Genomic DNA, 13,394 nt, shown 5'->3' with positions numbered 1-13,394 from the left:
CACAGTGATGGTTCACTTTTACTCTGGTGAAGATACCTCACAGTTTTTGTTCTGGGTTTTGGAGGCACTTGGGAAGCAGTGAGAAGTACAGCTGTTTCCAAGTTTCTCCAAAGCCCAGCATGATATTGAGAACAAAGTTATCACTCTTCTCCAAAGCCTAGAGAAAGATGAGAGATTTCTGGGATATTGTGCTGGGGTCCAAAGGCACTTTGTAGCAAGTTTTCTCACTTGAGTTCTGAAGGTTGGCATAGTGTCACAGATGAGAACCCCACCTGCAATTAGGGGAAAGGGCAGAGTTGGTGGCAACTGTAAAGCTTTGCTGAGTATCAAGGCCAGACAAAACTGATGGACCCCTGGATAGAGTTGCAGAGCTGTATTCCACTGCCTGGGACACGATGATGCTATGAGAAACAGGAGAGAGAGGAATAGGTTGTTCTGTAGCAGTCTTTGCATGCTGACAGTTGTGTAAGTCCCTTTCAGAATCAGTGGGACTCATCCATCTATAAATGCGTACAAGATTCTGAAAGGAAAACCTATTACATTAAATTGGTTTTTTAACCACTATGCCCAGGTCCAATTCCTGTGCTCCACAGCAGCCTAAAAGCCAGTTCTGGTGGTATAGTGCTGTGCAGTGCTGTAACTGTATGGACCTAAATTGGCTTTGTCCATTTGTGGGTGGATGTTTTTTATTCGCACATAGATTTCAGCAGTGATGTGTGAATGGAGGCATCAGAGAGAGGAGATTTTTTTTACTTAGAGCCGAAAGTGCAGAGAAAAAGATCTCAGGTTATTGTTCTGAAATCTCAAGATACTCAGATTTTAATGGCAAACCCTACACTTGTGATCTTTATTATTTATTTAATAACATTCGTATAACACAATTGTCAATAAAACCTCAGGTAATCTGTGTGTGCGACGTGGGTGGCGCTGTGGTGCCACTGAGCTTAGGGCTTACTAATCAGAAGGTCAGCGGTTCAAATCCCCAAGACGGGGTGAGCTCCCGTTGCTCAGTCCCTGCTCCTGCCAACCTAGCAGTTCGAAAGCATGTCAAAGTGCAAGTAGATAAATAGGTACCGCTCCGGCGGGAAGCTAAACGGCGTTTCCGTGCGCTGCTCTGGTTCGCCAGAAGCAGCTTAGTTATGCTGGCCACATGACCCGGAAGCGGTACGCCGGTTCCCTCGGACAATAAAGTGAGATGAGCGCCGCAACCCCAGAGTCATCCACAACTGGACCTAATGGTCAGGGGTCCCTTTACCTTTAATCTGTGTGCATGTTCAAAACATCTGTCGTCAATGCCACTTCCCTTTCTTAAAGGATTACTGCGATGGTAGTGATGATTCTGGAACGTTCCGAGTACTCATTGCCAATGAGGGATGTAGCTTCACAGGAGAGACATGCACTAAAAGGATTAGCATTCTCTTTGACAGTGGAGTGATTGAGCTGTACAACGGAGATGTAAGTATGAGCCCCTTATCTTTACTTTAGTCCCCTTGGGGAGGTGCAAGCCTTATAATGCTTTTCTAAGAAGTCTGGACTAAGAACTTTTGACTTGATTAATATGCTACTCTATGACCAGCCTGGATAGCTCAGTTGGTTAGAGTGTGGTGCTGATAACACCAAGGTTGCAGGTTTGATCCCCGTAAGGGACAGCTGCCTATACCTGCATTGCAGGGGGTTGGACTAGAACAGGGGGTCAGCAAACTTTAGTGGGATGTGGGTGGCGCTGTTGGTTAAACCACAGAGCCTAGGACTTGCCGATCAGAAGGTTGGTGGTTCGAATCCCCGCGATGGGGTGAGCTCCCGTTGCTCGGTCCCTGCTCCTGCCAACCTAGCAGTTCAAAAACACGTCAAAGTGCAAGTAGATAAATAAGTACCGCTCTGGCGGGAAGGTAAACGGCATTTCCGTGCACTGCTCTGGTTCACCAGAAGCGACTTAGTCATGCTGGCCACACGACCTGGAAGCTGTACGCCGGCTCCCTCGGCCAATAAAGCAAGATGAGCGCTGCAACCCCAGAGTCGGCCACCACTGGACCTAATGGTCAGGGGTCCCTTTAACTTTACTATGATCTCAGTGGTGTCATATTTAAAAGCAAGGCATTCCATATTGCTGATTTTGCAGTGGGGCAGGACTTTTCTGGGCTTGTTCACACTTCTGTTTGTCCCATGCTTAGAGAGCATGGGTCTGAGCGGTTTTCCATTTGCCCCAAGGAAAACCTGCTCTTTAGCACTGAATCAGAGCAAACAGCAATCTGGGGAAAACTCAATTGATCCATGCGCCGATTCAGCGGTAAAGATCTGGCTTCTGGTGTGTGTGTGTGGAGTGGCAAGACAAGCGGGAGTCTGGATGAGCCCTCTGAAGCCCTTGGTGGATGGTGAGAGCAACCAATTTAGGTTTACTAAGAGAGTCTGGGCTCTGTAAGGTTTCCTTTGAAGCAGGGCTCCTGCATATTAGCCCAAGAACTTGTTTTCTGTGTTGGTGCTCGTGGGTGCTTAAATACGTCAAAAATTCCCCCCTGCTCTCCCACGTCCCAAGATAATCCGTGTTAACCAGTTGTGGTGACAGTAACCATTTCCAAAGAGCAGGTCATGTTGTTAAGGCACACTTGAGCCTCACTATCTTTTGTTATTCAGAAAGTAAATTCAGATTTCGTGGCAGAAGAAAACTCTAACTGCTGGCACTCCTTTAAAAAGTATCTACTGCAATACAGCAGTCTGGCAAGATGACAAGAGAGGATAGTTATGGGAGGCTGGATTGTTACATTTCCAGCAAAGTGCTTCCTTCTTCCTTGCATTTAAAATAGCAACATCAAAAAAACGAAGATCATGGCCACTGGGCCCATCACCTCCTGGCAAATAGAAGGGGAAGAAATGGAGGCAGTGAGAGATTTTACTTTCTTGGGCTCCATGATTACTGCAGATGGTGACTGCAGCCACGAAATTAAAAGACACCTGCTTCTTGGGAGAAAAGCAATAACAAACCTAGACAGCATCTTAAAAAGCAGAGACATCACCTTGCCAACAAAGGTCCGTATAGTTAAAGCAATGGTTTTCCCAGTAGTGATGTATGGAAGTGAGAGCTGGACCATAAAGAAGGCTGATCGCCAAAGAATTGATGCTTTTGAATTCTGGTGCTGGAGGAGACTCTTGAGAGTCCCATGGACTGCAAGAAGATCAAACCTCTCCATTCTAAAGGAAATCAACTAAGAGTGCTCACTGGAAGGACAGATCCTGAAGCTGAGGCTCCAATACTTTAGCCACCTCCTGAGAAGAGAAGACTCCCTGGAAAAGACCCTGATGTTGGGAAAGATGGAGGGCACAAGGAGAAGGGGACAACAGAGGATGAGATGGTTGGATAATGTTCTCGAAGCTACCAGCATGAGTCTGACCAAACTGCGGGAGGCAGTGGAAGACAGAAGTGCCTGGCGTGCTCTGGTCCAGGGGGTCACGAAGAGTCGGACACAACTAAACGACTAAACAACAACAGTTGTGCCTTGGAAGTCAAACGGAATCTGTTCGACTTCCAAAACATTCAGAAGTACAGTCTCTGATTGCTGCAGGAAGCTCCTGAAGCCAATCAGAAGCCCCGGAAGCCCCGTTGGACGTTCAGGTTCCAAAGAACGTTTGCAAACCGGAACACTCACTTCTGGGTTTGCGGTGTTCAGGAGCCAAAACGTTTGACTCGCAAGGTTTTCGTGATCCAAGTTACGACTGTACTGGTGCTTCCTTGAAGGGGCTCCAGTTCTATCTCACACTTCCCAAAGCCGAGAACTTTAGGACAGATCTGGCCAAAATAGTCACCGGATTCTTTCCCAACAAATTCAGGGGTGAGGAGAAAAGACTGATGGAAAAAAAGGCATACCTTTCAAGAGAAGGCAAAATCCAGGAGGCAAGAGACTTCAGATATTTAGCCCTCTGTTAAAAGCAAATCTTGGGTTGACCGGGAAAAACAATAATTCTGTAGATGGCCCTGTTGCTCTTCCCTCCTTTCAACCACATGTTATGCAAAGGAAATCAGAGGGTCCACCCCACTTTGCATTTCCCCTCACACAGAAAAAGGAAGAACAAAAGACCGAGCCCCCTTCCAGAGGGCAGAGTTCAGCTCTTTGTCTTGGGCATTGTAACAGCCAGGAATGTCGCTGCATTCATCCTTCACAGATCTCCAGTGTGTTATAGAATTACCATTACCTAAACTTCCGAAAGTGCTGTATTATCCCTGGAATACTAGAGCTTTGCAAACATTTTTTTGCAGTGAAATCTGAAGGCACACAATGCTTCTTTGTTTGGGGGTTTGAAAATACAAAGAGTGGTTGCCACCTTTTTTTTTCTTCATTCAAAGATTTCATTTTTAAGTTGTACGGGGGGGGGGGAAGCACTTCTGTTTATTTGAAGACACAAACGATTCAGTTTTTAAAAAAGTTCAAATGAATTTGAACCAACAAAGGGAAAAATATTTTAAAACACATAAACTAGCAGCTTTCTGGCTTGGATAACTCTGTTCCTCTGCCTCAGCGCACACTAGCCTTTAAGTGGCAGAGAGGAGCTGTGCCATATTCAGGAGATAATAATAATAATAATAATAATAATAATAATATTTATTTATACCCTGGGATCAGGGCGGCTAACACCTTCCGGCCTCTTCCTTATCCTCTTTTAAAGTTAAAGAAAAGAGATTTACCAGTTAGGCACATGGAGGGGGAACACTATGTGTTTGCATTTGTGTGTGTGTGTGTGTGTGTGTGTGTGTGTGTGTGAGAGAGAGAGAGAGAGAGAGAGAGAGAGAGAGAGAGAGAGATTTATAAAACTATGAATTCTGTGAGTAAAATTTACAGACGTTTCCCTCTCAAAACCAGCCAGGCAAGTGACAGGCAACAGGTTTATGCAAGAAATCAGAAAGTATTTCTTCATGCAATTAACACATGGAACTCATCATTCGTGCATGTCGTGATGCCCATTAACTTTGATTTTTAAAAAATTCAAAATTCATATTTCTAAACTGCCCTTCATCCAAGGATTTTAGGGCAGTGTACAATAAACCTGAGGAAAACTTCAACTATACTTGATAAATAGTTATTGCAAGACCCCAGAAATGTCCTGTACACTCTTCTCACAACTGATCCTATAACGGCTGTCCCCTGTATTGTCCTACCCTTGGGGAAGTAGGAAAGCATAAAGCATGTAAGAGACCTAGGCTGAGCTGGTCCTTTGCCAGTGGCACCAGCATTTTTGGGTCCTGTGGAGAGGGCAGGATTCCCCACAAGCCCACAGTGTTGAACGCAAGTGCCCATCACTGATGGTGCTCCTGCGACTGTGTATGAAAGTAACCTATAGCTCCATTGCTGAAGTTTCTATATATATCTTTCTGATGAAGGTAAACATCTTGACACCTCCTAGAGAAGAAGTCAACTTTGAAGTCTTGAAGTCTGGGCATTACTACATCTTGTTGCTGGGCGGAGGAGGAATTGCTCTCACTTGGGATCGAGACATGGGCCTTACGGTTATTCTGAAAGAGAACTATAAAGTAAGTCCACTTTGATTTATTTCAAAATAAGGATGTGTGTGTGTTTATGCCAGCCATTCTGCGTTTTATCACTGACACCATTCAGACTGGAAAAAGGCAGAGAGTGATGGAGGCAGGGCAAGGCAACATCAGGGACTGATGGAGGTAAACTCGTGCTGCATCTGACAGAACACAGGATAGAGAGTATTATTCAGCTGAGCTCAGAGCTGACCCACTGAAATTAATGGACCCAGGGGCATCTTACCCATAGAGGCTAGTGGCACAGGGCGCCAGGGCGCCAAGTTCTGGAGGGCGCCAGGGAAGAGGCAGAGGGCTCCAAGCATCAGCTCGCCGCCCTCGCCCGCCTCTGCCATGCTGCACTGAAGCACCACCGGGCCCGGAGCCTCCGTCTGCCATGGCCACTGTGGCACGAAGCCAGTGGCGTAGCGTGGGTTGTCAGCACCCGGGGCAAGGCAAGTAATTTGCGCCCCCTAACCCGTGGATTTTAGCACTCAGAGAGCTGCGAGTGCGAGCGCGCCCCCGCCAGATGTTGCGCCCGGTGCGGCCCGCCCCCCCTGCACCCCCCACGCTACGCCACTGCACGAAGCAGCCAGCTGAGCTGGGAGGCACCAGCCTCCGCCTCTTCCTTGCCGGCAGCGTTGTTCTCCCTAAAAAAAGGGTGACAACTTTGGGTAACAGGGGGGCGGGGCGCGCCGGAGGGGGCTTTGCACCATGGCACCAGATATGCTTAAGACAGCCCTGAATGGACCTAACTTAATCATGTTCACTGATTACAATGGATCTCCTCTCAGTAAAACTTGGTTGAATTGCATCCTTTCTTAATTGCATATGAGATCCAATGGGGTAGTTGCTATAGCGTTGGGTATGAACTGGGGAGACGAAGAACCGGATTAAACCCTTTGGAGGACCCTGGGCAGTCAAAATATCTGGGGTGGGTGGGGGATCACAGATTATCTCCTAGTGGGGTACCATTGAACTAAGAAAGCTTGGTTGTAATTTTCTTTCAAGATTAAATCAATATTATTTTGATTTGTTGTCGCAGGGCCCCACAAATCTGCCTCTTCTGCCTATTTGGTAACCCTGCACTGAGGAGACTGAGGTTCCAAGCCCACCTCAGCCATGAAGTTGGGCCAGTCCCTCCCTCATCCTAACCTGCCTTGTTCTGAAGATAAGAGAACATGGGGTGAATTACATTTCACCTCCACACTGCCATGAACTCCTTGGACCTAATCATCACCACCATCAATATATTAAGCACCTTCTAAACAACTGTGTCGAGGCAGTGTACATTAAAGATAATTAATAACAGTTGAAATCACAAAAAGAGCAAATACAAATATATTTTCAGTTGTTCTCAGAGCTCTCTGACCTCAGCTTCTCCCCGTATGAACCAGCTCAGACCGAGTAATTATCATCTGAGGCCCTTCTTCCATGAGACACCTGGAGGGTGGCTGAGAACAGGCTTTTTCTCAGGTGACTCCCAGTTGTGGAATGCTCTCTCCAGAGAGGCTCGTCTGGCACCTTCGTTACATATCTTTAGGTACAAGGCAAAAACCTTCCTAAGTAAACTAATTAGGAATCTAATTTAACAATCTATGGCCCTTTGAATGGTGGTGATGGAGTGTTACTGTTTTTGTTTGTTATTATGATACTCATTTTATGTTTTTATATTCTTTTTTAAAAAATGCTTTTTATTAAGGTTTAACATAAATATACAATTTTGATCCAAATTTTCACAAATTCCATACTTTTGGACTTCCTTCATCTTCTCTGACAATCATCCATATTTAACTCTTGCTTACGCATTACTTCTGTTCTCTATTGCCATAAGTCCCCCCTCCAAACATCCATTTTCATTTAACAATATACCTCAGTTTTTACAGTGCTTCTTTAAACCCCACTAGCTTTGTTTGTACTTCACATGTACTTTTCAGATATTCCACAAATTTCCCCCAGTCCTCGATGAACTTTTGGTCTCGAAGATATCTAACTTTCCCTGTTAACTTGTCCAGTTCTGCATAGTCTGTTAATTTCATCCTCCATTCCTCTTTCGTCGGTATTTCCTCTTTTTTCCACTTCTGGGCCAGTAGAATTCTTGCTGCTGTAACTGCGTATTGAAAAAGTTTATAATCCTTCCTTCTTATTTCCTTTCCTGTAATGCCTAAAAGTAGGGCTTCTGGTTTCTTAACAAATGTATACTTCAACATTTTTTTCATCTCATTATATATCATCTCCCAGAAGCTCTTCACTTTCTTACACTCCCACCACATATGATAAAACGTTCCTTCTTTATGTTTTTATATTCTAAACTCCCCTGTGATCCTTGGATGAAGGACAGTATAGACATTTAGTAAATAACAACAACAACAACAATAATATCAGAGTGCAAAAATCATTTTAATTAAACAAATGTATGTTATTGTTATTTGTTTATTTTCAAGGATAAAGTATGTGGTCTGTGTGGCAATTTTGATGGTATCCAAAACAATGACTTGACCAGCAGCAAAAACCAGCTTGAAGTGGATCCAAGTGACTTTGGGAATTCCTGGAAAGTTAATTCACAGTGTGCTGATGTCACAAAGGTATTGTTGGTGTGAACAGAATGGGAAGGGGGCAGAATCACCTGTCCACAATTCCAGTTTTTCAATCTCCAGATAGATGGGTCTAGTGAATGGTCTGGATGTGCTTAATGTTCTAGGATTTGTGTGTGGTCCTGATCCTTGCCTCATGGGTATGACTTGGGGAATTGTCTAAGCCTTCCTAACACCTTTCAACAAAGAATCCAATCAAAGAATAATAAATAATTCTGAAGACAAAATAAAGTACATGTTGACAGTTGTGATGCGTTTGCCTTGAAGTTTGCATCAACCATGATTTTATTGTTGAAGATTAAGCTAAAGTAGTTATGATTGCGAGTCTGGTAAAATTAATAATTAATACTTAATACTTAATACTTAATACTTAATACTTAATACTTAATACTTAATACTTAATACTTAATACTTAATAATTAATAATTAATAATTACTTTTTATTTATATCCCACCCTCGCCGGCCAAAGCTGGGCTCAGAGCGGCTAACATAATACAAGTAAGACAATTAATAAATAAAACAAGTGATCAATAAATTAAGATACATCCCACAATTAATTCAAACATGAACTCTTTTAAGGCTTCAGTATGAAATTAAAAACTGAGTTGTGAACATTATACACAATAGTGTATGGCCGGATACTGAGAAGCTGGCTTTTCATGGTTTCCAGTTTGTTATCTATATTTGGAGGTCTCTATGGTGCTGTGGTGTAAACCACTGAGCCTTGGGCTTGCCGATCGGAAGGTCGGCGGTTCAAATCCCCATGACGGAGTGAGCTCCCGTTGCTCAATCCTAGCTCCTGCCAACCTAGTAGTTCGAAAGCACGTCAAAGTGCAAGTAGATAAATAGGTACCACTCCAGCGGGAAGGTAAACGGTGTTTCCATGCGCTGCTCTGCTTTCATCAGAAGCGGCTTAGTCATGCTGGCCACATGACCCGGAAACTGTATGCCAGCTCCCTTGGCCAGTAAAGTGAGATGAGTGCCACAACCCCAGAGTCGTTTGTGACTGGACTTAACTGTCAGGGGTCCTTTACCTTTTTATTTATAGCAGATTCTGCTATCATGGTTTTCAAATGTGCTTCTTAACTTACCTATTTCCCTTTTTGTATGTACACTTGTTAAAATTGTGAATATAGGACAGGGTGCACGAACTGCACAGCTTCTTCCACATGCCCAACCATAAACTGCTCAGCCTGCCATTTTCATAAAGAAATGAAATGTCAGATATTAATATCTGTCCCTGTTTATTGGGATCCAGTGGTGACTTCCTAGATTGGATTATCACCGTTGTTGCTACATATAGGCTAAATCAGGGGTCTGCAACCCACGGCTCCAGAGCCGCATGTGGCTCTTTTACACCTTTGCCGCGGCTCCGGCGCAGATACTAGCGAGGGGAGGAGGCGCATTGTGCGCCCCGACACTCCCCACTGTGGCGGGCGCTGTACTGGCTGTGACGTCGCATGGGGGCAGTTTGTGTGTTAGTCACCTTCCCACCCACCTGCTACATTGTAAGGGGCATGTACGCTGGTCACTGCATTGAAAGGGGGCATGTACGCTGGTCACTGTTTTGAAGGGGAGTGAAGAACACACACACACACAAAAAAGGTAACTTGTTAATTTAACGTCTATTTCTATGAGGAGGAGTAATTCTGAGGGGTCAAACAAAGAAATAATAAAAAAGTGACAAAAAAGTTATTTTTATAATGATGAGTTTTGCGGCTCCCAGTTTTTTTTCCTTCGGAAACGGGTCCAAGTGGCTCTTTTTGTCTTAAAGGTTGCAGACCCCTGTGCTAAATGAATAGGCAGATGAATGTTGAGTAGTCACATATGGTATAGTAATAACAACATGTCAATATCGCTTCCCTTTGTTAAGCTTTCTCAGGGACAGAGCTTGGCATCTTCACTGTGCAATGGTAATGTGGTGAAGCAAGTGATGGTGGAAACGTCTTGCAACGTCCTGAACAGCAATACCTTCAAAGAGTGTAAGAAATTGGTAAGAAGCTTCTTATCCAGTTCTCATTCTCTCTTTTGCCGGCTCCATTACCCAGACAAATATTCAGCAGTAGCAGCAGCAGCATCCCCCCCCCCAGCTGTCGACTTACAGATTTGAAAATAAGGCACCAGCAGCCTCAAAAATAAGGGATCAGCAGCCAAAATAAGGGATTTTCCCAGCACAGTTATGTTCAACTTCTGAGCCCCTCCAAGCCAAAGGCAGAAAGCCCAGCCAGCAGCCAAATGAAGCTTCAAGCGGTGGTTCCCACAGCGCAGCAACCCGGCAAAGGGGATGCAGCAAGGAAAACCACCGTCACCTCTCCGCTGGGAAGCGCTGAGCAAAGGCGAGTCCCCAGGCAACGCGGCTGATTTGATCGGCACAAGGCATGCAAGCTCCACCCCCAGTCGTTCTTAGACTCCTTATTGGCTGAGCAACGTAGCCAAGCAACACAGTTGGAGCCTCCCTCCTCCCTGGCCGGCAGGGAGGGAGGGAGAGGAGCTGCTTCCTTTGAGACCCGGGAAATTTAAGGGACATCATCAATAAAGGACAGCAGCGGGACACGGCACTGGGATAAGGGACTTTCCCGCCAAATAAGGGACAGTTGACAGCTATGCCCCCCAATAATCCTTCATCCTATTTGCTGTGGGATCTAAGGGCTAAACTAGACATGGTGCCCATGACAACATTGTATGCTTAGTCGTGTTCTGCTGCATTCACAGATCATGAGGATGTGGGTTTTTTGTGTGGATGTAGGAGAGGAGAGTTGAATTCTCTTTTCTTCCCTCCATTGTCCAAGGCACTTTGCCCCAGTCTAGCTCACTTCCCATTATCAGACTCAGGAACACCCAGAAAATGGAGTTTGGACAAATAATCATAGAAAGTAAGGTGGAGGCCACTCAGTTTACTTTGTTTGCTTTGTTTTAATTTTGAGATGATTAAAGCTGCCTTGAACTTATGGAAAGGTAAGTTTCCAATATTTTATGAAGAAATATAAGAAACATGTTGTTGCAAAGAACAAGCAAATAAGAAGAATTCCTCAATACAAGAAAGAAACGAGTTGCTGCTGAGGGTTATTGGATAATCAGTGTTGACCATCATATTTGATACCAAATTAGGGCCTGTATATGGGACGCGGGTGGCGCTGTGGGTTAAACCACAGAGCCTAGGACTTGCTGATCGGGAGGTTGGTGGTTCGAAACCCCGTGATGGGGTGAGCTCCCGTTGCTCGGTCCCAGCTCCTGCCAAGCTAGCAGTTCGAAAGCACGTCAAAGTGCAAGTAGATAAATAGGTACTGCTCCGACAGGAAGGTAAACGGCGTTTCCGTGCGCTGCTCTGGTTCGCCAGAAGCGGCTTAGTCATGCTGGCCACATGACCCGGAAGCTGTACGCAGGCTCCCTCGGCCAATAAAGCGAGATGAGTGCCGCAACCCCAGAGTTGGTCATGACTGGACCTAATGGTCAGGGGTCCCTTTACCTATATGGTTGAGTTTGGCCATCTTGATAACAGGGAATGGCTGTTCAGGCTCCCACCTAACACAGAGAGAGACAGAAGCTCTTGCTTGTGAGAAAGGAAGAGGTATCCTGTCAGGCAATCAATGATACAGGTTTGGAAGCCGACACAGCTCTCAGAAGTCATGCTTTGGGAATTCAGCAACAGGGCAAGAAGTGACAAAGATGTCCCAACAAGTCCCCCCCCCCCCCGCCAGCTTGGCCACCCTACTCACTCAACTCTCCCTCTGCTTATGGGAATGCCGAGATTGGCAGCGTGCACCCCATTGGGCGGGGTGGGTCTGCTGCCACCTGAGAAGGTGCCACCTGGTCCTAGGCGTACAAAGGCTGCACCCTTCTGTACAGACACCCCGCCAAGCTGATAAAAGCCCTTCGCAGCCCCCACAGAGGCCCTCCACTCCGCAAGGAAGCTTGGCAGGGAAAGACCACATAGCAGCTCTGGCTTCCAAAGTGGCTGAAGTTTTGCGGGTTTTGTGAAACAAGCAACATAAACAAGAAAAAGAAGTCCTTCCTTCAGTATAAGGGGAAGGATACACATACACAGATTGCAGTGGGTTGGGGGGGAGGACACATCTTCTCTTCCTCACTCTATAGAAACCTCCTCTCCCTTCTGTGTCTCAATAAAGCACTCAGGTTTGGAGCTTGCAACCATCTTTGAGCTCCAGCCCTTTTCCTTCCTGCGCCTGTCACTCTCCTCAAGAAAGCTCTCTCCCATTTTGGGAGTCTTGATCAGTTCTACAAGCTTCCTGTTTCAAGACAATTGATGCTCTGGACCAGAACCCTTTATAGCTCTATCCTTTCATTATTAACATGACTTAAATCCAGTGGCGTAGCGTGGGTTGTCAGCACCCGGGGCAAGGCAAGTAATTTGCGCCCCCTAACCCGTGGATTTGCGCCCCCTAACCCGTGGATTTGCGCCCCCTAACCCATGGATTTGCGCCCCCTAACCCATGGATTTGCGCCCCCTAATCCTAACCCCCAGATATTGCGCCCGGTGCGGCCGGCCCCCCCTGCACCCCCCACGCTACGCCACTGCTTAAATCCTATTACACAGGCAAGTTTAGAGTCTGAACTGGAGAGAAGCTCTCTCTCTCTCTCTCTCTCTCTCTCTCTGTGTGTGTGTGTGTGTGAGAGAGAGAATAATCCCTGGTTACTCAATACAATGGAAAGCTACTAGCACATCTAACCCATATGACTTTCTTTGTAGGTGGACCCTGAGCCATACGTGGATATCTGCCTGTATGACACCTGTGCTTGTGAATCCATTGGGGATTGCGCTTGTTTCTGTGACGTCCTAGCTGCCTACGCCCATGCCTGTGCACAGAAAGGGGTTGTGGTTCACTGGAGGTCTCCTACTCTATGCCGTAAGTGCTGGAGAGTTGTAGGGGGGTGGGGAATTGATCATCACAGCATGAGCTGTGCACCTTAAAAGCACTATCATACTATGCTATCATGGAATAAAGAATCATGGGAACTGGAGTTTGTTAGGGGTGCAGGCAGGGTGCTCTGTGGCAAACACACCACACATCCCAGGATTCCTTGGGGTAGCCAGGACTGTTAAACTGTGCAGTATGGATGTGATCTCAATATGCAGCACTTCCATTGGCATAGGAGAGAGTAGGGCGGTTTCATTTAATCCAAGTCTCTGTTTGTTGCTGTTAATGGGAAATCTATCAAAAAACAAAACCAAGAAATGGCCACCCGTGTTCTGCAGAATTGAGGAAACTGCGGTGTTTTGGTTTGTGCTGAGATCTCATGGGTATATCAGAGTGGCAAAGCACAC

At 45.8% G+C, this 13,394-nt stretch overlaps 1 protein-coding gene across 2 annotated transcripts in view; it reads left to right on the top strand.

Annotated features, from left to right (window-relative positions):
* The window catches only part of VWF (von Willebrand factor), a 157,937-nt gene that overhangs the window by 52,987 nt on the left and 91,556 nt on the right, over window positions 1-13,394 (top strand). For both annotated transcript variants that reach the window (XM_083440694.1, XM_083440695.1), the window contains exons 21-25: window positions 1,315-1,455; window positions 5,369-5,518; window positions 7,960-8,100; window positions 9,984-10,103; window positions 12,819-12,975. In XM_083440694.1, coding sequence (XP_083296820.1) covers window positions 1,315-1,455; window positions 5,369-5,518; window positions 7,960-8,100; window positions 9,984-10,103; window positions 12,819-12,975 — 709 coding nt within the window. The remainder of the gene's footprint in view (window positions 1-1,314; window positions 1,456-5,368; window positions 5,519-7,959; window positions 8,101-9,983; window positions 10,104-12,818; window positions 12,976-13,394) is intronic.

This window comes from Podarcis tiliguerta (assembly GCF_965153285.1).
Source record: "Podarcis tiliguerta genome assembly, chromosome: 5".
Lineage (NCBI taxonomy): Eukaryota > Metazoa > Chordata > Lepidosauria > Squamata > Lacertidae > Podarcis > Podarcis tiliguerta.
This window is presented reverse-complemented; position numbering and strand designations above follow the sequence as displayed.